Source organism: Bos indicus x Bos taurus, chromosome 11 (assembly GCF_003369695.1).
Source record: "Bos indicus x Bos taurus breed Angus x Brahman F1 hybrid chromosome 11, Bos_hybrid_MaternalHap_v2.0, whole genome shotgun sequence".
Lineage (NCBI taxonomy): Eukaryota > Metazoa > Chordata > Mammalia > Artiodactyla > Bovidae > Bos > Bos indicus x Bos taurus.
The window spans coordinates 1142814-1168304 of NC_040086.1; the positions used below are offsets into that span (position 1 = coordinate 1142814).

General features: G+C 48.8%; 1 protein-coding gene across 6 annotated transcripts in view; it reads right to left on the reverse strand.

Moving 5' to 3' along the window:
- Positions 1-2358: 2358 nt before the first annotated feature.
- Positions 2359-25491, reverse strand: part of BCL2L11 (BCL2 like 11) — a 50907-nt gene continuing 27774 nt past the window's right edge. For 5 of the 6 annotated variants that reach the window (XM_027554525.1, XM_027554529.1, XM_027554527.1 and 2 more), the window contains 2 exons: positions 20615-20724; positions 2359-6673 (listed from right to left, as the gene is read on the reverse strand). In XM_027554525.1, coding sequence (XP_027410326.1) covers positions 6578-6673; positions 20615-20724 — 206 coding nt within the window. In that variant the 3' untranslated portion in view covers positions 2359-6577. The remainder of the gene's footprint in view (positions 6674-20614; positions 20725-25491) is intronic. The other variant, XM_027554528.1, reaches the window with a different exon arrangement.

Genomic DNA, 25491 nt, shown 5'->3' on the forward strand with positions numbered 1-25491 from the left:
TCAACTTTTCTGTATGTTTGAAAATCTTCATAATAAAATATTGAGAAAAGACTGGAGAAAACATATTTCCAACATATAAGAGACTTTTACCCAGAAAATACAAAGAGCTAATTATGCTTTTGAATTGTGGTGCTGGATAAGTCTCTTGAGAGTCCCTTGGACTGCAAAGAGATTCAAACTGGTTAATCCCAAAGGAAATCAACCTTGAATATTCACTGGAAGGACTGATGCTGAAGCTGAAGCTCCAATACTTTGGCCACCTGATGCGAAGAGCCAACTCATTAGAAAAGATCCTGATGCTGGGAAAAATTGAAGGCCAAAGAAGAAGAGGGTGGCAGAGGATGAGGTGGTTAGATAGCATCAGTGGACATGAATTTGAGTAAACTCTGGGAAATGGTGGAGGACAGAGGAGCCTGGCATGCTGCAGCCCATGGGGTTGCAGAGAGTCCACACAACTTAAGCCACTGAACAATTATTGATAGGAAAAATTAAAAACTCAACTAAAAATAAGCAAAGGCCATTAGAGAGAAAAAAGCAGATGCCAACTATGTATGGAAAGATCGTCCTACACAGAAGTGGAAAATTCGAATTCGGCCAACACCCCCGCTCCAGGCTGGTATCACCCTGCAAAGGCTTGGCACAACATTCGTATGAAGTCGAACAGACAATACGGCAGCACGTGTGAGTCTGTTTCAGCCCATCACCCTGAAGCACCACCCAGCATCCCTCCTGCAGGCTGGCAAGGTATGGATCAAGCAGCACCAAAGATGCAGAGAGGCCACAGCAGGACACCAGGGAAAGAGACCTTATTCCTGTTCGCAGTGATCAGAATGAAGTGGAGTCACTATGGAAAAACCTGCGACCTCTGCTAAGTCAGAACCACATACTGACAGTACAGCATTTACAGAAAAGCAAAACTGCTGAATAAGCAAACACACGTACACGTGCGCGTGTGCTGTGGAGAAGAAGGGCTGGAAAAACACAGACTCCTGTCTTGGCAAGGAAGCAAGATTAAACAGGAGCCAGAACCACCACTTGATTTGAGATAAATGTGTGTGTGTGTGTGTATACATCTGTGAATCTCTGTTTCACAGGTTCGGGAGAGGAACGGGCTAGGAGTTAGGGGTTGTGTATGTGTGTGTAGATGCAACTGTTACATATAGAATGGATAAACAAAGTTCCTCCTGTATAGCACAGGGAGTTATACTCAACATCCTATGGTAAACTACTGGGCTTCTCGGGTGGTGCAAGCGGTAAAGAACCCGACTGACAATGCAGGAGACACAGGAGACTGGTTTGATCCCTGGGATGGGAAGGTCCCTGGAGAAGGGAATGGCAACCCACTCCAGTATTCTTGCCTGGGGAATCCCATGGACAGAGCAGCCCAGTGGGTTATAGTTCATAGGGTAGCAGAGTCGCATACAACTGAAGTGACTTCAGTTGTGTGAAGTGTGTGAAGTTCAGTCGCACAAAACTTCAGTTGTGTGAAGTTGTGTGATGTGACTTCAGCATGCACATGTGATAAACTAAACGGAAAAGAACATCAAAAAGAACGTATGTGTATAACTGAGTCACAAAATTAGCATAACACTAAATCAACTATAGTTCAATAAAAAACTTTAAAAATGTACAGACACATGTACTGCTCACGTAATTAAAATGAAAAGTAGGACTCTATTACCTGCTTAAAACAAAGCTCACCCAGTCTTTTAGCTTTCCCAGCACTTATTTCAGAGCAGAAGTGGCAAATTATGTAATCTATTTATAGCATTTATAGGAATTCATAGGATTTTATCAACTGTATCCCCAGAGGAGACCGTAATTTCTCTCTGGCACCCCTACACCAGCTCCCGCCTGCCATGCAGCACAGGGCTCCCCAGACTCCATGGCCCCTTTAGAAGACAGCAGTGATGAGTTCACCACAGATCCGGGCGTTTATTGGTTTCTGGCTTCAAGCAGGTGGTATATAGATAAACTTAAGAGTCAAACAAGACTTCCATTTCTTGAATGTTCTTCAAACTACCAAGACAGGCTGAGACGGCAGGGTATCTGCTATAATCACTAATCAATATAGTTTAGACCTGTGACCTCACACCCCACAACCAGTCCAGGTGCTGAGTCATACCTGACTACGTGGGCAGAAAACTCTGCAGTTGCTCTCACCAGCCACTTCAAAACTTTAAAGAGTGGTTTGCTTTTAAGTATACGACACAGATTTGACTTCAAGCGACCATTCACAAAATCTGCATGTTGGTAATGCATTCAGTGAATGATAAGAGCAGAGTGTGGGTGTGTACCTATCCATGATTTCAGCGGCTTCTCCACCATTTTGTGAAATAAATCAAACAGCTCGCCAAAACTAGTTGAAAGTTTTATTTATATAAAATTCATTAAGAACATAAAAGATTGGGTTTCTTAAAAAAAAAATCTGCAATTATTTACAGCAGTATTGCACAAGTAAAGTGGCAATTACCCTGTCAAAATCCATCAGTGCAAAACACAAGCCAGGGAAATTGCGATACAAATGCTACATATGCTGGGTTCTAGGAAAAAAGTTACAGACGGATCAGTGCTATTTATAAACGAGTACCTGATGAGTTCTGATACAGTAACTAGCGGTCACAGAACCTGGACACACAAATTAAAGAGAGCTTCTAAGGTCTGAAATTCCCAAACCAAAGTAGTCAAGTTATTTAGCTGGGAGCTTGAGGGTGCTTCTTACATACGATGCCGTCTGGAGCAGGACAGGTGTTACCCCAGCTGGTTTAGCGACACATGTGGTCAGGTCACTGCACACGTGCGTGCACAGACTGGACACACACAGGCACCAGGCTAAATCAGCAGGGATGACAAAGCCATCGACACAGAACCGCTAGAAGATCTTTCACGCTCTCACCTCTTTGCACCCAGGCCAGTGGGGTCCAGACCCTAGCTTGAAGGCTTTGGAGAAGCAGAAGAAGGCGTCACCCTGAAGACACAGGTGGATCAAATGCTGGGACCAAATGGTTCAAGGCTGGGGGGCGGGGCGCGGGCCTGTACAGTTAGTTCCTGAAGATACATAGTAGAGTCTGCACCTCAAAGCGTAGGAAGCCACAGAGCACGGTTGGGGGTGGGGGAATTCAACTAATCATCAGTTGCCAACAAAGGTTAGTAGTGTGAGGTGGCCCAGTAGTCACTTGGAAGCAGGGCAACTGGTCAACCCGGGCCTTCAGTCTGCCTGGTCTCTGCCTTCAACAGTCTCATGGTGGCACCTGCCTAAGTGGACATGTGAGTATTTCTAAACACTGAGCTGTCAGGGATAAATCTTCAATGGAAAAATCTTTCCCACTGCTAATAATAAGTATTTTGTTTTGTAAGATATGGCCTGAAGTTAACAGCACTTGTTTCTATGAGAAGCTAGCTGTTCAGGAATTAAAGAGTCACTGGAAAGTTCTAGAGGAGAATCTGAAAGCCTATCAGATTTCTGGTCTTTCATTAGGCTGTCTAAACACAAACCTCATCATGAGGACAGCAAACCCTAAGAATTTAAACCCACTGGACTAGAAATACCAGGAACCAAAGCTGGGGAGGGCCACCCTGGGGAGACCACGTGGCCTGCCGTGAGCTGACCAGTCTCCACCTCAAGAGTTAAAGCAATTAACAGGACAGCAGGGGGCAGAGGGGAAAGGGAGGTCAACACTTTGCAGAATTTAAGACATTAAATAAGCCAGAAATAAATATACAACATTCCTACAAGTTACAGCATTATCAAACAGTAGGACACATTACATAGAAAAAGAATCGACAATATTTACAACCCTCAATTCTGAAAAAGTTCAGCAAAAACTGATTTTTTTTTTTCTTTTAGTCATTTAGGCTGTACAAAATTTTACAAGAAAGGGACACATAATAATTGCACAGACATTTGGCTCAGTTGATAAGTAAAATACAACTTCCTAATCTAATAAATAGTCAAAATATATACAATATTAAGAAGGAGAAACAGAAGAAAATTGTAATCCGCTATGTACATTTTTTTTTTAAACCAAGAAAAAAAAAAATCTTCATCAATTCAGGTCTAGGGAGGGGCCCAGATAATTTGCAAATTCACTCATGAAGCTAATTTCACGTGTTTATTGCATTCATGTGAAAAGTCACAGGACAGTTTCTACAAATGTCGTATCAGACAAGTGATCAAGGCACAAAACCTGCATTAAGTTTCCAACAAGGGACCGAATTATTTTTGCTCTCTACAAAAAGTCAAAGGAAGGAAAAGTAAGACATCAAAGGTACACCCAGCCATGGGCATACCTTCTGCAGAGAGGAGGCATCATGATCAACAGACACGTACAGTACAGGGATGTCTAGTCACCTCTCAAGTCCCGGGGGCAACATCCTCGTTTTAATACCTCTACAGTTCATAGATTCTCTCATTTCCTCATCAGCTACTTCCACGGCCAGCCCAGGGGGCCTGGAGGCCCCCAAGCCCAAGGTAGACTTGCACGTGGGTGAGCAAGCGCTCGGCCCCCCAGGGCACTGGTGCTGAAGGAATAAAGTGCTCCAGTCCAAGAGACTGGCCCGTGAATACGGAGATCCTGGGGGGGAGCGGCCCAGAACCAAATACGTCTTTGGTGTGTGTGTGTGCAGCAGGCCCACGGACGCCAATTCCGTGGACCGCCTCAACCGCTTGCGTGGACTTGAGGATCCAGCGGACGGGTTCAAGACAAAGGGTCCAAGAAACACAAGCTGAGACTCAACACAGCTTTTAAAACAATTCAAGACCCCAAAAAGCTACTTGGGGAAAAGAAAATGTTTAGAAGGAAGAATATTTGGAGTCAAATCTCTCTCTACCTAAGGAAAAAGTATATATGTAACATATATATATATATATATATAAAACTATAAAGATACAAAAATGAATCAATTGCTCCAACCGATAAGAAGAAAACACTGGTCCTTGATGGGCCAAAAGCAAACGCTACAGCTGCTGTTGGCACTGTTGACTTGTTTGAAACATGTATGTCTTTTAAAAAGCTGTTTCGAGGTTTCAAAAACTTTAAGAGCGATGGGGTTCACAGAATTACCCCCACCTCCCTGCTTGCAATGCTCCCTCATCTGTCCGTCTTGGGTCTCCCCGGGAGTTTAACTGCCTTTGAAAATACCGACCAGCTCGTGAGCCTGCATTCTCTGCCCTCCTCCTGGCAGGTGTGAAGGAAGAGCACCCCCAACAGAAGTGGCTGCAGGAAGTGGGGGGCCTGACAAAAATCCAGCGGTCCCAGGAGGTGGACGACTGACACAGATACCCCTGTGTCTGATGGTATTCTTTATGAGAACTGCTGAGAGCAGAATGAAGCCTTTACTTCAAAGAGCGGTTAGCCAAGAGCCATAGAAGGCCAGAGGAACTCTGAGTTGGATGAAAAGCCAGGATGCCCAGAAAACAGCTGCTTAAAGCCCTGCCACAGCCTCTGCCAATTCCCACGAAGGCTCGAGTGTGGCCCCCTGTAGCTGAACCCGGCCACAGGCGGGCATGCTAGTCACTGGGGCCTTAGGCCGAGAGCCCACACTGTGCTACAGGAGAGCCACAGCAAACCTGGTATTATGAATGCCCCGAACCTCTGCAGAACACGTCTGGACAACAAGGCTATCAAAGCAAGCGAGAACTGCCAGCGAGCACTCCCCAGTGGGTAAAGTACCAGGAGACAGACAGACCCGTGTCAGATACAGACTCGGGCTCAGACCCAACTGCCTTTTACCATGAAACAGTCACTGGACCCAATGTGTTCATCAGTGCCCTGACAGGCTGGGAGAGCATCACCAAAGGATGTAAGCAACACACACACACACACACACACAGCAAAATTTTCCCACAGATGCAACTGAATTTTAAAGAGGTAAGTAGGTATTTACACAATGGGAGTGGCATGTCAATACAGGCTGACAAAGGACCTCTCTCTGCCCCTTTTACCAGTTCCATTTCATAAAAACTTTTTTGGTATTAATAATAGTGATTAAAAAAACAAAATGTCGAAGAGGCAATGGCAGGGAAGGAGGGGCCGTGTCATACCTCTCCCGTTTAAAAATGCTGTACGGTGACCTCTAAAAATAAACTAAGGCAGCTTTATAAATGAGCTGGCTCAGTTTCCACTGCAGAGTTTATATAATCCTCTGAGAGTAGGCAAAAGGTTCTTAAAATTTTAGTACAAAAATCACTCATGAGTTGGTTAAAAAGTTTCCATTTCCTTTTTGAAAAACCTGCTCTTATCAAAGGTGGGAAAAAAAACACACACACACTGCATGTAAACACCATTCTTGCATAAAATCTTACTCCAGAGAACCATGATTTGTACATTGTTTTTTAAAAAAAGAGAATCCCTCCCTCATTTACATTCACATCAAGCTTCCGTTGGAAAATCGGCCACATGGTGATGAACAGACAAAGGTCAGGTCCACGTGCAGCGTGGTGTCCTCCGGGGACATGCCGGCTGGCTCTCTGCCCACCCTTCCAGCAAAGGACTGCCGCACAGCGAGGGCACGGAAGCGCCGCGACCCCGGGCGCTGGGCTGGTCGGTCTGAAACGAGCGGAACGTCTGCACCGCCGTCACTGCATCCTCCACACCAGACGCACGATGTAGCGCAAGACGCGCAAGAGGACCATTTGCGGGTGGCCCTCAACTGCCTGGTGACGCACGAAGACCTGCAACGAGAAGACAGAAGCTGCTTACTGCCCAGCCCTCACGTGTTTCAGGCGGGACTGGGGGTGGGGAGGAGGACACCCGTACTCAAGGGAACAGTCATCCTGCTGGAACCTCTGAGAAGGGCACCAGCTCACCCGAGTGCCAGTTCTTCCCAGAGCTGTCACCCCCTAAGGAGCAGGGGCACTGAGGGATGCTCTTTATAAAGTGACCGAAAGGCTGTCTGGAGACTCCAAGAGGACCCCTGAATCCGCTTCTCCCTCTAAAAACCACAGAATTCTGGGGTACCTCCCTGGTGGTCCAGCGGCTAAGGCTCTGTGCTTCGAAGGCAAAGAACAGAGGTTTGATCCCCTATCAGGGAACAAAGATCCCGCCTGCTGAGGTCAAAGACAAAACAGCAACAACAAACAGAAACCGCACATTCTTTCCACACGTGACGTCACAGCTGCCCAGAGCTGCCTGGACCAGGGAACGCAGCACCCACTGGCAAAGGAGCCACCCAGCGCAGGGCGAGAGCAAATCAGCCGAGATGGCGCGGCCAGGCCCTCTCGCCCCACGTTTTGTAAACAACGGCTGTGCAGCAGCTGAGACCATTCACAGCACTGGGCACATGCGGCACGAGGTGCCCGCTTGGTCACGGGCTGCTGGGCGCGGCACGCCTGTGTGCGCTTCGCTGTGAAAGCCCTGGCTGCTGCTGCACCAGGGCTACACTGGAGCGGCACCGTGATGTTATGTGAGGGTACGTTTTGGCTATGTTACGGTTACGATGCGGCTGCTGCGCGAGCCAGGAGAGAAGAAATGTGTCTGCGGTTCCTGAGGCTCCCCGCGTCTCCTTCCAGCCCCTGAGCTCGGGCCTTGCCTGCCCCGGGTTCAGCGAACAGCAGACAGTGTGGACAACAAGACAACTGGCGCCACGAACAGGATGACGAGCGCTACACCCACCACCTCCGCACAGGTGCTGAGAAATGTCACCCCACGCTGGGGTCCCGTGAAGAGAGGCACGGGTAAAGCAAACAGGAACTCGGGGGATGCAAGTAACTAAGTTACTGACATTCAAATAGGTTTCAGGCTCCCTGAAGGCTGAGTTTCGGTGTGACCTGCCCCAAGAAGCTAAACAAACTGAAGCGCTGATGCGCCACCCTGCCTCTGGTGCGAGGCAGCTCTTCTGAGTGCATGCTGTCAGCCTGGCACAGTGGTCAGGGTCAGCAAACAGGCGGACTTGCCCTCCAGCCCTCACCCCAGAGTGGCGGGCAGAGTGTGACGAAAAATAGAACAGGTCTATTTGCCGGTGACCCCCACAGGTTTAGGACAAGCTGAGATACTGCTCAGAAGGAAACTGCCAGGCTATTGAAAGTCTCAGGGTCCCCATGTCTTCCAGAGCATGCCCACCTTCGGGTCTAATCCATTTTGCAGGTAAGTGCAGGGTGTAAAGGCTTCCCCGATTGGTGGCTCATCGGTAAATAATCTACCTGCCAATGCAGGAGATGCAGGTTCGATCCCTGGGTTGGGAAAATCCCCTGGAGGAGGGAATGGCAACCCACTCCAGTATCCTGGCCTGGAAAATCCCATGGACAGAGAAGCCTGGCGGGCTATAGTCCCTAGGGTCACAACGAGTCGGACTCGACTGAGCAACCGAACAAGAAGAAGAAGAAGCAGGGTGCACACCCAGACCAGCCAAAGCCGGTAACAGATGACCCGCTTCCAGTCAGGAGCTGTTTCTCTGCTCAGGTCTGAACGCTGAACGCAACACCCCGGGCCCGCTCCCTGTTCTGTCTGAAGCTCTCCATCAACCCCTCTCCTCACTCTGGGGGGCTGGTCTCTTCCGATGCAGAATCACGGGACCACTGGCCACGGGGCAGGCTGAAGACGGGCGTCCCCTCCCAGACCTAAGTGCCGCCTGCAGATGCCAGCTGCGAGCAGGGCTCCCTCCGGGCCACTGTTTACACAGCCCTCTGGGGTGTGCTGGACGGGATGGAATTGTGATAAGGCCTGAGCACTTCCCTTGCTCCTTCCAGAACCAGACTGGAGGAAATAGGCTTTATGTAAGCGATTCCTGTAGAGGCGTTCCGTAACCACAGTCTGCGATTTTTATCTGCTCGACACACAAGATTGCTTTGTTTTGATTTAACTTTCTAAATTACTTTGCTTCTTTGGGGTGAGAATAATTTAGGGGAAGGTTAATTTTAGTTGAGACTAATATTAACAGGTTGAAAGACGCTTATTCAAAATAAAACCACGATTTACTAAAATGAAGAAAGTGTACATGGGGGTGGGCTAAGCCATTGCTTCAAGATGGGGAAAGCTGTCTTAAAGCCATCTGGCTGTCCCCGGTGGCCTTCAGGTGGACCAGAGAATGGAGTCAAGATGACCCCATGAGGGGACCAGGTCACACAGTAGGGATGGACCCTGCTGACTCTTGGCCAATTTTATATTCCAGAAATAGAAGTATCTAAGAGGAGGAATGGAGAAGGCAATGGCACCCCACTCCAGTACTCTTGCCTGGAAAATCCCATGGACGGAGGAGCCTGGTGGGCTGCAGTCCATGGGGTCGCTAGGAGTCAGACACGACTGAGTGACTTCACTTTCACTTCTCACTTTCATGCACTGGAGAAGGAAATGGCAACCCACTCCAGTGTTCTTGCCTGGAGAATCCCAGGGACGGGGGAGCCTGGTGGGCTACCGTCTATGGGGTCGCACAGAGTTGGACACGACTGAAGCAACTTAGCAGCAGCAGCAAGAGGAGGAAACCTTCCACGCACACTATGAGGACAACAGGTGCAAAAGAATTTTTTATTAACAGTTTTGCTTTCGTCTCGCATGAGACGAATATGCAGTGGAGATGCAAAGACGTACAAGGGTGGCAGGGGAACGCAGGAAAAATTTGGCGAAAGGGACACCCAGCCCCTGACCAATGAGGAGATGCTGCCAGGCCTGGGTGAGCGAAAACTGGGCACACCTGGCCCCTCAGATGGCAAGCGGGACAGCCCGGCACACGCCATCAAGCCAGCGAACAACCGATTCTGGACGCCATTCAATGGAGGAAGCCATTACTGCTGATTCCGAGAGCTGTGCCAGCCCAGAAAGCCCTTGACAGCTGGCCCAGCCAGCCAGAGCTGCTGCTGGCTCAGCGTGGACAGCTCACACCTCACAGACAGCTGTGAGGTTGGGCAGCTCCCCTTGGGCGGACACGCTGCCCTCTGACACCGGCAGAGGGCACAGAGGCTGTCTCGCCAGTGGGAGTCACCAACACACACTGTCTGCAGCGCAGCGAGCGAGAGGCTTGGGCTTCTAGCCTCCAGGACTGTGAAAGAAAGCTGTTTCTGCTGTTTAAGGCCCCCTGCCTGTGCTCCAGCCATCCTAGCAACTAAAATACCCATGCATGCTCAACCATTGCTCCTAAGCCTTTGTCCCAAGTGAAAACCAGCGCTTCCTGGCTCAAGAACTGCATAATGCTGCTCTAGTCTACACCATAAAAACACTTTAAAAAGATATATTACAATGGTACATTTGGAGGAAAAGAGATTAAAACACTAGACACGCTCCTAGGTTCAAATCCTTTCTGTCTGCTCACCCACACAGGCACACAAAGTGCAACACGCCATCCCACTGGGACTTCTGCCTCCGTGGTCTAGATCCAGGTGCCCCTCACTGTCCTTGCTCCTCTCTGGCCAAGGGGCTCTGGCAGCCCTCACACGGGCCCGCATCACAGGACACCTGACTGCAAAGCCTGTCTCCATGCAGGAGGTCTCGCAGGCAGTCCTGAGTCACAGGGCGCCTGCGGCACTGCCATCATGAGAACAGCCGCGGAGAAAGCCTGGGCCCCAACCCAGAAGCCAGGCACAGGCACGTGCAAGCTCCCGCCTTACAGAATGCAGAGCATCCACGCGTGCCAGTGAAACCAAGGCCTGCGCCAGGACAGAGTCAAGATGCGGATGCCCTTCCTGTCCAAAGAGCAGACGTGACAATGAGCTGAAGCCCTGTTTTGCTGTGACAGAACACAGCACCGGCCACCACCGGGGTTTTAGCTCTGGGACCACCCACCACGGGTCAGGGAATTTTAATTCCATCTGCAGGCCAAACATGCCCAAACATGCTCTCTTGCCTGGGAAGCAGGCGTGCAGGATGCAACACAGGTCTGGAGAGACCTCCCTGGTCATCCAGTGGCTAAGACTTGTGCTCCCAAGGCAGGGGGCCCTGGATCGATCCCTGTTCAGGGAACTAGATCCCACATGCCAAGACCCTGCATGCTGCCACAAAGACCAAAGATCCCACGTGCCACAACTAAGACCCCAGCACAAAAATTTTTTTTTTAAGGGAATTTATTTAAAAAAAAAAAAAGGTGGGGGGAACTTCCCTAGTGGTACAATGAATAGGAATCCGCCTGCCAACACAGGGTACACGGGGTCGATCCCTGACCGGGAAGATCCCACCTGCCATGGAGCCCTGATCCCATGGGCCACAGCCACGAAACCTGCGCTCTAGAGTCTGCGAGCTGCAACTACGATGCTTCGTGCTGCGAATACTGAAGCCTGTGCATCCAGAGTCTGTGTCCCACAAGAGAAGCCACTACAATGAGAAGCCCAGGCACCGTAACTGGAGAACAGCCCCCACTCACCACAGCACGAAAAAGTCTGCTCAGCAACAAAACACAGCTCATATACAAATAAATAAATACTTTTTTAAGAAAAAGTATTTTAAAAAAGTCTCCCAGCCTGCCCTGGAGAACTGGTCAGGCTGACCGCGGCACACCCACAGAGGGCAGCTGATTCCGCTTTCCTATCCTGCAGGCGGAGAGGAGCCCAGACCCTGCGAAGCCCACAGGACACACCAGGCCTCCTGACTTCGTGCACCCGAGCCTGGGGACTCAAAGTATCTCCCACTGTCACCGCTCAATGGAACCACGACCCCTGAGCCAGCGTGGCTCTCTTGTATCTCACAGACTGAGCCTCCAGATCAGGAAACACCAGGTGACCTGACTGCTTGCCTTGAGTTCCAGCACCGCGCAGGACACATTCAACAATCTGGGCTCCACAGGCAGGGCCAGACCTCACTGGGCCTGATGACTCAGTAAGTACCAGCTGCAGGTTCACTCAGCATCATCACTCAAGGGGGCTTACCATCAAAACCACAGAGACGCGCAAAGCGCCTAAAAATAAAGGTTGAGTAAGACCATAAACATGATTAAGAGACTGAAAAAAAAAAAAAAAGGAAAAAAAGACTTTCCCAGGGAACTAGGACTGAGATTTGGTGCCACAGAACCATGGTTTAGTTAGGAGTTTTCTGGCAGTCAAGGTAACAAAACTCAGCACGATACCAAACTCTTGGAGACAAACCAAAAAGCAAGGTATACCAGAACTCTCAGACTCTGAGTGATTTAACTTGTTCAAAAGCTTGCTTCTTAAGAGAATTTCAACATGAATGCCTAAGATGTCCCAAACTTTCTTTTTTTTTAAACACAGATTTATCTCTAAGTGGGAACATGTTACAGGAGACTGAATTCTAGACTCTGAGACCAGGAAGGACTCTTACAAAGAGAGAACCTCTGCTCCAGTTTGGGCAAATGAGGATCGAGTGTCTGCCTGGATGTTCGGTGTTTGCTCTGCATCTTCCGAAACAAGGCTGAACATCGTCACCATCACAGGGGACGGGATGAGGCAAGGGGCAGAGCGGCCCCACTGCTGGATGGAAGACCACCTCTACCCACTCATAACCCATCAGTCCAAACGTTCTTTTAAACGACCAGCCAGTGAGACTACAGGTCAGAGAGGAACAGGGCCCGTGTATGACGACTCGACGTGGAGCTTGCTAAGAAGACTCGGTCTCTCTCCACTTTAAGACCGAGAACTAGAGTCAAGGGGCAACTCAGCTGGGGTTCCAGCACGAGCGCCACGTCCACTGCTGTTCTCAGCTGTCAGACCGATGCTGCCCCAAGACCAAGTTCACTTTCTATCCGTCACCAAGGCAACAGGGGCATTTGCATAGCTAGTGCCTAACAGGCTTTGTTGTCAACACAGCTGTGGAAAGAGCGCCAGGGGATCCCCTTGGCCGGATGTGGTGCCCCCCCCAGCCTCCCAGCACCAGGAGTGAGATTTCCCACAGCACTGCACCCAGCTCCCACTAGGGGGGCAAGGGATGCCCAAACATCGCAGAAAGACCGTATCGTCATGAATCCCACCTTCTGACTGTCAATATATCACCTCAAAGCATCTATTACAGGTGATGCTTTTGGTAGGGCAAATAGCCACTTCCTCAACTTGTTGGTTTCCAGGCCCCATGCTGGCTGAAATGAAGAACCCCGGCCCATGACCTTCGCGGGGTATCGCTGTGCCAACCACAGAGAAGCCAGAGATGGCAATGACCACTCCAGCACAAGACACCACTTGATGAAACACTCGATTCAGAGCGAGCACACGTGGTGGTGAAAGGCCCAGACTCCAAAAAATGCTAATGAGACATAAACACTTTAACCACAGCCCAAACCCCTCTGCTTTGGCTCAGCCGGGAGAAGTCGAGCGGAGGATGACGTGATAGGCTGATTATTTCTGTACGTCTGCAGGAGGGCTGAGCCTCCAGGGCATCACCATTTCCTCCTCAAGAAATTAAAAAAACCCCAGTTAGCCCTCTCTGAAGTCCCCCTCCAGGCACCTGCATCTCCAAATGGTTATGTGCTGACGGCCTCCGGTCCCCCAAGGGCCAGGCAACCGTGCAGGTGTGCCCACCTGCCACAGTACGACGGCGCCCTCGTGGGTGATGAGAGCGAGCCCATATCCAGCTTGGTGCCCACCCAGGCATGCACCCACACATCAGCGCCTCAACCCTGGCTCACAGCTGTGTGACCCAGATAGACACAGCACGTCCGGGGTCCCCCCACCCAGGTCCAACCCCCCAACATTTCCTTTAACAAACTGGGTACTTATCAGACAGGTGAACAAAGTTACTAGCCTCTCTCCTTCTACAAAGATCAATGGAGAAAAGTCAATTATGATTCACGGTGAGAGAAAACAGCCCTGGTGGAAGACAGCATTTTCTAGATCCATCTCTCCATGCTTTAGATTTAATTGTCACTACACATCCCGAAGAGACTGACTGAATACGGGGCTCCTGAAGGTGAAGGGATGGAGTCGGGGATCAAGGTCCCTGCACTTGTCCATGAACTGTCTCTTCCTACGAGACCACACTTCACCCTCCATAAGAAAGCCCTTGTCCAAAAAACCTGCAATCCACAGCTGCTGTCTTGATGGAAATAATTTGAACCCCATGCTCTCAGAGAAGGCATGTGTGCAAGGCTCTAAAATCCACAACTGCCTCATTCAACTCCAAGGAAGACACTCACCAAGCCTGAAGACTGTATCACACATAAATGGTAGACATCAATTTAAGTATCCTAATCATAGCTGTTTGTGCTACAAAAACTGTCACTCTATCAACGTGTGAGTCAAGTGAGAAGCACCGTCTCATGAGATACCATAGGTCTAGTTTCAATGTTTAAGATGCAGATTTTTCATTATTCTTTTTCTCAGACAGTAGTATAGAGCATTTTATTTTGTTTGACTCCAACATTCGATTAACGAAGGCCTCAAAAGAGGACCGTCTGAGAACATGCCTCTCTGAGTGTACGTGTGGTTTACCCTATTACCAAACAAGTTGCAATTCTGACCTCTCCCTGTCCACTATCTGCAGTAGATAGGAGAATATCACTTCTAAAAATAAGGATCGAACATCAGGTTCGTGTCTTACAGATGACCCTTGAACAAGATGGCTTTGAACTGTGCAGGTCCACTTACACATGGATTTTTTTCAATACGATACCTAGTTTTCATTTTGTTAATCTTTAAATTAGCTAAGTGTGGGGGAAAAGTCTGTGTTCAGTTAGAGATTATACTATGCAGAACCAGGTGAGTCCTGATGCCATCCAAACTGCTTCAGCTTCCTGCCCTTGGGTGAGTCACTTTCCAGTTTCTCTGTCTTGAGGCAGAGATGGTAGTGATGGATTTCTGTCTGCGTGGAGGGTGGTGCCCCAAGTCCCTCTGATGTTTAGGGGTCAACTAACAGGAAAATGCTCATGTGTTGACACCAGTTTTCCTGTTGCCCCCCTCAAAACCAGCCTCTAAGCCCCCTTTTCTTCTTCACTTCATTTAGTTCAGGGATACGCTTTCCTCTATATAGTTCAGTCAATTCATGCCTGCACACGCCCAAGACCAAAAGTAGGAGGCAGACAGCCCGAACAAAAGACACACTGTTTCCTGAGATCAAACAACGCAAGGGTCTCATCCACTTCTGGCCCGTCTAGAGAGCCTGTCCGATGGGCATCAGGTGTAGCCGTCCACTGCAGGCCCCTACCAGGACATCCCCAGGTCACAGCCTACCTGAGTACAGAGTGACTTAGGCTGGGCAACCTGATGCCTAGGAAAGAAGATGAACGTCCCAGTCTGGGTACTGGGAAGGGCAGGCACACAGGTTAGAGAAAGGGGGGACCTAGTCACCCCAAGAGCACATGTTTTTACATTCTGAAGGGTCTAACACCCCCGTCACAGCCATGGACTACAACCCGAGCCAAGCCTGAGAATCCCACCCAAGCGGACACCATTCTCAAGAGCCGGTCGTGAGTACAAAGCATCCCATGCCTGCAAGGGACCAGAGTCCATGCTTGCCAACACTCCCTCCAGCAGAGGATCTTGGACTTGCACTCACGCAATTTCTGAATTGTGGACGAAGCCAGAGGCAATAAAGAACAACAGGAAAGCGGGCCGCCTGGGTGGAGGCCCCCACCCTCAGGGAAGAGGCAGCAGCGAACAGGGCCAGTGAAGCACACAGAGGTGCTGCTGCCCCCGGGCTTCCTGCCAGCTCCTCGCCCTCTTCAGAAAGCCCCAGAGAGATGTGGCTTCCCTGCAGGTCCGCTGACAGCCCTGGCTGCCCAGTGTTCCAAAAGAGCCCTCTCTTCCCTCCTCGGGGTCCCAGAGAGGAGGACACGGGGAGCCGTGGAGCCAGGACACTGTGTGGCTGCAGGTCATCCACCAGCAAATCCCAAAGGAATCCCAGAGCTCCATTACCTCTTCAGCCCCTTAGGTTCTGTCCCACTACAAGCCTGCATGTGACTGGGGTGCCGAGGCACTTTAGTGCCTAATTATGGTGTGGAGACACGCCGGAGGCTGCCACTAGCCAAATCTGCCACTAACCAATTTGAGCATCAAATTAAAGTGAGTCACTTTAGCCATGTCCAACTCTTTGCAACCCCATGGACTGTAGCCCACCAGGCTCCTCTATGAGAACTCTCCAGGCAAGAATACTGGAGCGGACTGCCTCGCCCCCCTCCAGGGGATCTCCCGCCCAGGGATGGAACCCGAGTCTTCGGCACCTCCTGCATCAGCAGGCGTTTTCTTTACCCACTTAGCCACCTGGGGAGCCTGCGAGACGTGTAATAACCTGTTGGACTGATCAGGGACCCAGGAACTCATTATGATAAATGAAGTAAACACAGGGGAAATACACTCATGAGATAACCACACTTTCCTTCCGTCACGAATGGGAAAGTACTGATGTGTGGTGGAGGACACCACCTCTGACCAGGGGCTCCGGAATGAGACGGATGGACACCCTGTGCCTCCTGATACAGTGCACGCAGGAGGACTCGACGTCACACTGCTGGGCAACTGGCAGGGTCCGCATGCAGCCCACAGATGACACAGCTCTGTCATGCTGTTCACTTCCCGCCGTGCTCACTACACTGTGGTTACTGGTTACATAAGAGAATATGCTTATTCATAGGAAGGACACGCTGATGAATTTAAGAATAAAGGAGTATTGTGCCTGCAACTTCTCCAATAGTTCAGAAAATAGTCTGCACACAGGTAGGTGTGAGAAAAGTGAAAGCCACTCAGTTGTGTCAGACTCTTTGTGACCCTCTGAGCTACAGCCCGCCAGGCTCCTCTGTCCATGGGATTCTCCAGGCAAGAATACTGGAGTGGGTTGCCATTCCCTTCTCCAGGGGATCTTTCCAACCCAGAGACTGAACCTGTGTCTCCTGCATTGCAGGCAGATTCTTTACCATCTGAGCCACCAGGGAAGCCCAAGGTATAAGGGAGGAGGATGTTAAAATACATGTGGCAGAGTTAGCAGCAGGGACTTGGGTGGCAGATAGTTAATAGCAGGGACTTGGGTGGCAGATACAAGAGGGGTCTCCGTACCATTTTGCAACTTTGGTGTAAAACTCTGCAATTATTTCACAACCAAAAGTTACAAAAACACAGCATGCACGGAGCAATAAAGCTCCCATCAAGTAGGGTGACGGGTCCCCCTGCCCGGGCAGGGTGGTTTGGGGAGATGACATTGAGTCCCGGAAGAGAAGGGGACATTCACCTGGGCTTTGAGCTCACCTGGGCCTCTCTCACCTCCTGCTTCAGGGATTCAGCCTCCACAGCTTTGGCCCACAGGCTGCCCCCCGCCCTCCTCAAGGGCACTGCGAAACGGGAACGCAGCCTGTCAGGCTTTGCAAGGCTCATGGCAACAAAAGACCAACACTTCACAAAAGGTACTGTAGCCAGATTAAGTAGCTGAGGACACCAAATATTTAAAAGGCCATGACCCACCATAAAGCGGCTAAGCAGCTACGGACTCTGCCTGCCAAGAAGTGACACCACCCGGGGACAGAGAGACAGTGCCTAACTTGAAGGCAAAACTCCTCCCATTTCCTGCTAAGATCTCCACCCCCAGCCACCCCCCACCACCACCGTATTCAACAATGGCCCATCTGCGTGACTGCAGACAATGGACTTCTGGGAATCTGACAAGTTTCAAGACAGGCGACCGCAGGCCTGGGGTCACTGGGTCACCACTCCGAGTTTCAGTCTGCCACTTTGAACTGGCTATTTATAAGATCTGGAGAATATGCTTCATTTTAGAAAAATCATGTTTTAAGTTACAGTCTGTCCCCTACTCTTCCCCCAATATTCCAGCTTTCATAGAAACCTAGTCTTTTAAATGATTAGCAAGTGCATTTTTGCATTGGTTCTTTTTTTAAAAAAGAGATGCCAAGTAAGGTTTACACTTACAAAATATTGCAGGATATGGCAATGAAACTAACTTCTTATTTTTACCCAAAACACTGAGAAAACATTTGAAAAAAAAACAAAACAAAACATGAACACCATCTACACTAAACCGTGCAGTTACACCGGGCAGGGGAGACACAGCGGGAAGCACGAAGCATTAGAGGCTGCTTTGCCTTCTTCAGTGGAGAGGCAGGTAATGACACGGCCAGACGGACTGCGTCTCCTCTGCACACCATCCAGGACTGGCCACCACCTTGACCGCCTACCTGTCGGGTGGCTGTGCCCCAACCCCACCACGTTAGCCCTTCTCACCACTGACCACTCAGGGCCACCACGGAGATGCATCAACCAGACACATCTGAGAAGGCTCAGGGAAACCTTTGTAGAGCCACTGATATTTCATAAGGGCTTCCCTGGTGGCTCAAACGGTAAAGAATCCACCTGCAATGCAGGAGACCCGGGTTCAATCCCAAGACTGGGAAGTTCCCCTGGAGAAGGGAATGGCAACCGACTCCATGTAAGTTTAAAGAGAAACTTTGGCAAAATCTCCTTAAACCCATATGGCTCTATGGTCAAAGGCTCTCAGTCAGCTCCCAAGAGGATGGAGTTGACGCCTGCTCTCTGTGTCCTGAGCTTCCCGGACTCTGAAGGCACCAGGGCCCAACAGCCTCACCTCTCCCGGGGAGCCCCACCCAAGCTAGACCTGAGTCCCAAGGCTATCCACTGCCCTGAAAGATGGGGGAGGCAGGGCCAGTGTTCTGCTCAGTCACAGCCTTGCTCACCCTGTTCGGCTGCCACGGCCATTGGAAGTCACCTCCTTCTGCTGGATCTGTGACACGCGTCCGAATCACGGTGGATGCATTCAGCCTACCCCCTGGGAGGGACACATGTCCTTCCCGGCTCAGCACCAGGACCAACATCCCAGATACCCTGGGGCCCTGCTTCTGATCACTCCCCAAGTCCAGCGGGAAAGCCAAGTCCACACACACACAGACAGTAACCCCAAAATTCCACCAGAGAAACAAGGCAGAGGCCTGGGGGAACACTAACTTCTGTGGCCAATTACACAAGAGTCCACCTTGCAAAGAGGAGCATCACTGCAGAGCGAGGCTGAGAGGGGGTTTACGTTCTGTGAACGGGCTCCCACCAGGCTGCGGGGCGTTCTGCCAGCTAGATGCAGCGTCGTAAGGAATTCTGAAGCCTGTTCATCCATGTGGCATCTTGCATCTAATGGCAGACTCATACACAGCACGTTTCCCATCAAACACACATATACACACCCAACGGAAGGTATGAAGAGGAGCCAGTAAGAGTATTCTCAAAGTCCTCAACTCCTGGATGGAGATTCTATACTGGAGAAATAAAAAACTTGTAACTGGAAAACATCTCCGTGTATGTTTACAAAAGCTAAGAAAGCATCATATATAACAGGAAAATAAGAAAGATTGAAAGTAATTGTACAGGGACCATCCATTTACTTAGCAATAGCTAGCTACAAAAAAGACTAAGATTTAAAACAGGACAAAACATCGGGGTGTCCAAAGCATAAATTCCCTCCAGAAGAAACAAAAAAAGAATCTTTAAAAGGGGTTTATGTGAAACCATAATATCTGGGGAAAAAGGAGTCAGATGAGAAGTAACACAGAAAGAATGATATTAAATTTTATTTTGTAGAAAATAATTAAGTGCTTCCTTTTGGGTAAATCAACACAAACATCTTCATACACGGGAAACAGAAAAGACGGGGTTCTGCCACTGCTTAGTCACTAAACCGTGTCCTACTCTTTGTGACCCCATGGACTGTAGCCCACCAGGCTACTCTGTCTGCTGGAATTTTCAGGCAGGAATACTAGAGTGGGTTGCCATTTCCTACTCCAGGGGATCTTCTGGAACCAGGGATCAAACCCAGGTCTCCTGCATGGGCAGGCGGGTTTATTACCACTGAGCCACCAGAAGCCCAGAAAAAAGGTAAGCAAGCCGAAATTACATTCTCTCATGCGTGTGTTGCTGAACCCCTACAAGAAGTGGTCACACATGCTCCTAGGAGCCTAACTCCCTGAGTTGAAGCCTACACAGTTTAACAGTCTTCCATGAGAATAAGGTGTCCAAAACAGTAACATACATTGCCACTGAGCAAAACCAACACATGGGGTGTGCAGCCCAAGATCCAAGGCTGATTTTTTTTTTTTCTTTTAAACCAACAGCATACCTCAAAAAATTCCAGCGCTATCAATTTGAGGTATAAAAAACTTTATACCCCAAATCATAGGCTAAATACTGGCCTCTTGATACATTTCAATAAATGGAACACTGAGAAGGGCAGTGGGGGCTGAAGGACAGAAAGGCGCTCCTGCTCTGACTCACTGCCTGAGACTTTTACCTCCCCCCTCCCCGCTCATCTTCTTGACTGCATCCCACAGCACGTGGGATCTCAGTTCCCCGATCAGGGATCAAACCCACATCCCCTGCATTGGAAGCACAGAGACTCAACCACGGAACCATCAGGAAAGTCCAAGACTCCTACTTTAAAGCTGGCATCATTCCCGTTGGCTGCATAAAGATGGAAATTTAGAAATTTCTTTACCTCTGACCCAAACTGCTTCAAAGGAGGGCAGAAACACCCACTCTGGCTTGAAGACTACGTTAATATTTTTGTGGAAGTATTTCAAATATATAAATACTTCCTTTTCTTCAAGCATGGAGGGTTTAAGGTTTGTGCTCCTCCAATCCCCCTTGGCTCATACTGTATTTTGTCTAATCCCTACCACTTAAGTTCAGCCATAAAAGAAATGGAAAATGGGAATGCAGAAAGAAGAGTAGGTCACACCTAGGTAATACTGCTCACTTCCAGAATAGCACAGAATCAAAAAAGGAGGTAAAGAAAACATCATTTACCCTTCTTGGGTAATATGCATTAAACTCGTCTCCGATACGCCGTAGCTCTTGGGCAATCCATATCTCTGGGCGTGTATCTGCAGGTACAGCCTGAGACTGCCTCATGGAAGCTGCATGAAAACAGACAGAACAAAAATCACATTGTTTCCATGGATCATTCAGTAAGTCCCAAGGTCAGTTTCCAGAAGTCAGCCCATCTTACACATGGGATGTTCCCAGATGTCAAGAACTACAATCACACATTCAAGATTACAGTGGCAGGCTCTGCTATGCAACCTCTGGTTCATGAATAAGGGATACTGGAGATTCAGAAGTGCCAAATTTAAATATACTGCAGCCGATGAATGACACACCTCTATTTCGTGAAGGCAGAGACAGGCAGAAATGGTACAATCAATTCTGCCCAGGAAACACCCTTGACACGTGCTGCAGCTGCTCCTTAGTCACTAAGCCATGTCTGACTCTTTGAGACCCCACGGACTGAAGCCCACCAGGCTCCTCTGTCTACGGGATTTCTCAGGCAAGAATACTGGAGTGGGCTGCCATGTCCTTCCCCAGGGGAACCCTCCTGACCCAGAGACTGAACCTATGTCTCGGCACTGGCAGATGGATTCTTTCCCACCTGTGAAGCCACTTACCCTTGAAACATACAAGAACATAAGTTAGGCTGTCCAGACAATAACTATATTTTGATCAGAAGGTGAGGTGAAATTCCTAGGAAAATGTCAAAACGACACCGAGGATTATGAGATGAAACAGCTGTCCTACTCAAAGGGAAGTCAGAAAAAACCTGAGAAATGAATGAGCTGGTTTCCATGGAAGAAGGCGAAACACAGCCAGTCCACACCAGCACCACTGCGGGGCCAAATGAAAGCGTAATTGCATGTTTTGTCTCGATATTAATGCAGCTAACAAAGATGGCCTCAAGTGTGCAAACATCACACGAGGAGAGGAAATGCTCTGGGGGTAAGAGCAAAAGCCCTTCTGAAAGGAGAAAGAGGAGGGAGGTCCGCCCTTTCATTAAGCTGTCATTCCCAAACACACCCAGTACATTCAGCTGCTGGCTGATGAGCCCACTGCAAAGCCAAAATATGGAGCACACAAAAACGTGATTTGTCCAGAGATCCCCAGGAGCATCAGGGAGATGGTACCCTCCAAGGATTACGAGGAAAAGCACTTGCCACACTCGGAGGAGTACAGCGGGGTGACACAGGTAACAGGCAGAGAGGAGATTCTTGGATTTCAACTGCTCTCCGCACGCGGCTTATGCTTCCTGTTACAAAGAGCATGCTGCAATGGCAATTAAGACACACGTGCTCCACTTTAACCACAGGGAAATATTTAAACACCTATGATAATCAGATTCTGCCATAACATGAATACAGCTTCCTGTTTCGTGTTTTTGTTAAAAAAATTTTTTTTCTTGTATGCCGTATCTGGAGTTCTATTTATCATCACAAATAAAAGTGGTGTGGGTTCTTAGCTCTGTAAGATCACTTAAAAGTAAATTTTTTGAGTTTTTACCATGTCTTCTTAATTTCTTGCCCCAACTTCTCTGTCCCCCAGCCCTCGCCCAGGGGGAACGGAGGACCCCAAAAGGCTGAAAGCAGCAGGGTGCCCGCGCACATGCACAAGAACACTTGTGGATCCTCTCCAGGATTATTCGTGCTGGGAATGAGCCAGAGGGGAGACTCCCCAAAGACCCCGCATAAAGAATACAAACACTGATGTCAGGGAAGCTTTTGGGATAAGCCAGGCACGTCCCCTGAATACCTCTCCCACCACACAGAAAACTGCCTTGCCTACACCTTTATCACACTAACAGTTCTATCGTTACTCTGTGTAAGTCTATTAAAATTACATTTTAAATGGCTAAACTGGCAGAAAAAAGTTTCAGTTTAGACGTGATGCCAGATGGCAGGCCATAGTTCACTCCCATCTCCTGGGTTTGCAGCTCTTTAAGGATTCTGTCTATCAGAGGGACCAAACCATTACTGTCTTTTTATATTATCAGTGATCATGAGCTTTGCCCCTGAACTTAGAAGCTGCTGTTACCAAGTTAACTGACTCTGGAGGGAAAGGAAAGCCTCCCTTCTGTGCATCTGTACCTGTGGGACCATCTCAGGGAGGCACGGACACACCTGAGCAAAGCAGCACCCAGGATGCCAGGTGGCTGCTCAGAGCCACCACCACCAGCCTCTCCCGATTCCAGAGCCCCGCTCATTTCTCACTAGACTGGGCTCTCTCTCAGAGAGTAAATCTGCCTCCAACCCTAGAGTCAGAAATGAAGACAGTGCCAATTATCCAAAGAGTCTGTGAAATCTAGACTGCGTGTTTTCCAAAGATGAGAGACTGGTAAAAAAACTGCTGGCAAGTTACCCGAAGTTTAGCAACTTAAGACACTCACTACTTTACCCAACAAATATGAATGCCCATGAGCTAGACACTACTCAGGAGATGGTCCGGGTACAGCGACCAGAGAGGACCCAGGTCTGCTCCCATGAGCTTACATTCCTGTGGATTATAGGCTAAATTTCAACTAAGTGCTAAACTTCTTCTGGACAATGATACTCCTACTTTATATTCTTGTAACACAAAATATATGTTCGCTCCTTGGAAAAAACACTATGACAAAACTATACAGCATATTAAAAAGCAGAGACACCACTTTGCCAACAAAGGTCCTTATAATCAAAGCTGCGGTTTTTCCAGTAGCTACATATGGATGTAGCTGAGCACCAAAGAATTGATGCTTTAATTATGGCGCTAGAGAAGACTCTTGAGTGTCCCCTGGACAGCAAGGAGATCAAACCAGTCAATACTAAAGGATATCAACCCTGAATATTCATTGGAAGGACTGTTGCTGAAGCTCCCACACTTTGGCCACCTGATGCGAAGAGCCAACTCACTGGGAAAATACCTCATGCTGGGGAAGACTGAAGGCAGGAGAAGAGGATGACAGAGGATGACATGGTTGGATGGCATCACTGACTCAATGGACATGAGTTTGAGCAAACTCCAGAAGACAGTGAAGGACAGGGAAGCCTGGAGTGGGGTCACAAAGTCAGAAACGACTGAGCAACTGAACAACACAAAACAGAGGAAGAAGGTCTCTTGGTAGATTTCCCCTATGCAGTAGACGAAATCTATTGACTTCTACCAATATTTAAAACCCTCACTGACGTGTGTGGTTAAGGACATTCTATCTGACTCATGTGAGGTCTGGAGGCTGGAAGCACCACGGGAGCATGTCCAGTATCAAAATGAGCACCCAGTAACTGCATCAACCCAGCACCTGGAAATTTGGGGACCAGATGCGACTTACTCATCTTAGAGATAAACGTCTTGCTATTTATGGGGTAAGGAAATAAGCAGATGTTTCTTCTACGGAAAGAAGAGTTCCATAATGAACTGTTAGCATCAATAAACACACAGAAACATATCTACCAGGTCTGGCCAGGAGATTCAGGTGGGTTGTGTCTATGGGTGGCCCCTGAGGCCACATTCTTACATGAGCTCCTGGAACAGACGGTCCACAGACCAGACCTTGAGAAACACTGAGCAGAGGGGGAAGAAGGCAGGGATCAGTCCTGGGGCCCAGACCTGTGTCTGCAGAGAACACTAAGGAGCTGGAAGTTCTGATTAACCTTAGATAATGGCCAGGTTAGACTAGGCTTAGCACCTACTAACTGATAGTAACAGATCGGTAAGAGAGCTAGCCACCGTTCTTGTTGTTCTTTAGCTGCTCAGTTGTGTCCAACTCTTTGTGACCCCATGGACTGTAGCCGACCGGCTCTCTTTCCATGGGAGGAGCAAGAATACTGAAGTGGGTTGCCATTTCCTTCTCTTACGGGACCTTCCCAACCCAGGGATCAAACCCTTGTCTCATGTATTGATGGGCGGATTCTTTACCACTGAGCCGGCAGGGAAGTCCAGCCACTGTTCTTAGGAGTATTTTTTAAGTTTCTATAGAACAGTGACATACAATATACATTAACTTTTACAAAGGAGACTGATCTGTCTGGGCTACTCTATCACCATTTGGGGCAGTTTTTTTGCGAAGTAAATACTTTTCTCATTGCTTGAATTTATAAACCTAAAATGTTTAATGACCAACATGCATCCTGCAATAAAGACTAGCCAATGTGTATACAGAGTATTAGTTTTCAAGTAAGATTGTAAGGCAAAAATTCTATTTATTTTCAGAAGCATCCTATTCCTGTATTTTAAAAAGGCAGTGTTAATCTATAGTACGATGGACTTTTCCACCTAAGTTTCACAGATTATTTCTTAAGTGACAAGCATCTCCTTTTCGGGGGAGGATGGGGAGCCTTTCCTAAGCTTCACCACTAGCTTCATGTCCGTCTGTCTGCCATATGTGGTCTCATGTCACATGACAACCTAGCAAGACAGAGGGTGGGGTCTGGCTGCCCTGAGCGTCAGCTTATCAGTCCCAGGGCAGCACTGGTTGGAGCCAGAACAAAGGTTTTTTATTTCCTTTATCGTCAGTTTGTGGAATTCTTCTCCACAGTGACCAGAGCATTGACCACTGCAGTGAGGAAGGGATCCACGGCTCCGTCTTCTGAAGGTGAGCCTGGAGCTGGTGGCATTAAAGGGCAGGGGATACTTAAAAAAAAAAACCCTCAATCCTACAATCCTTTCTAGATACTTTATCTGCCTGCTCTCATCCACATATACTCCACTTATCAAAAAGATAACTTACATTAATATCTCTATAAGAAAGAGAAACATCATTATGCTGTCTGCAATGTGCTGCTGCTCCTGCTGCTAAGTCGCTTCAGTCGTGTCCGACTCTGTGTGACCCCATAGACGGCAGCCCACCAGGCTCCTCCATCCATGGGATTTTCCAGGCAAGA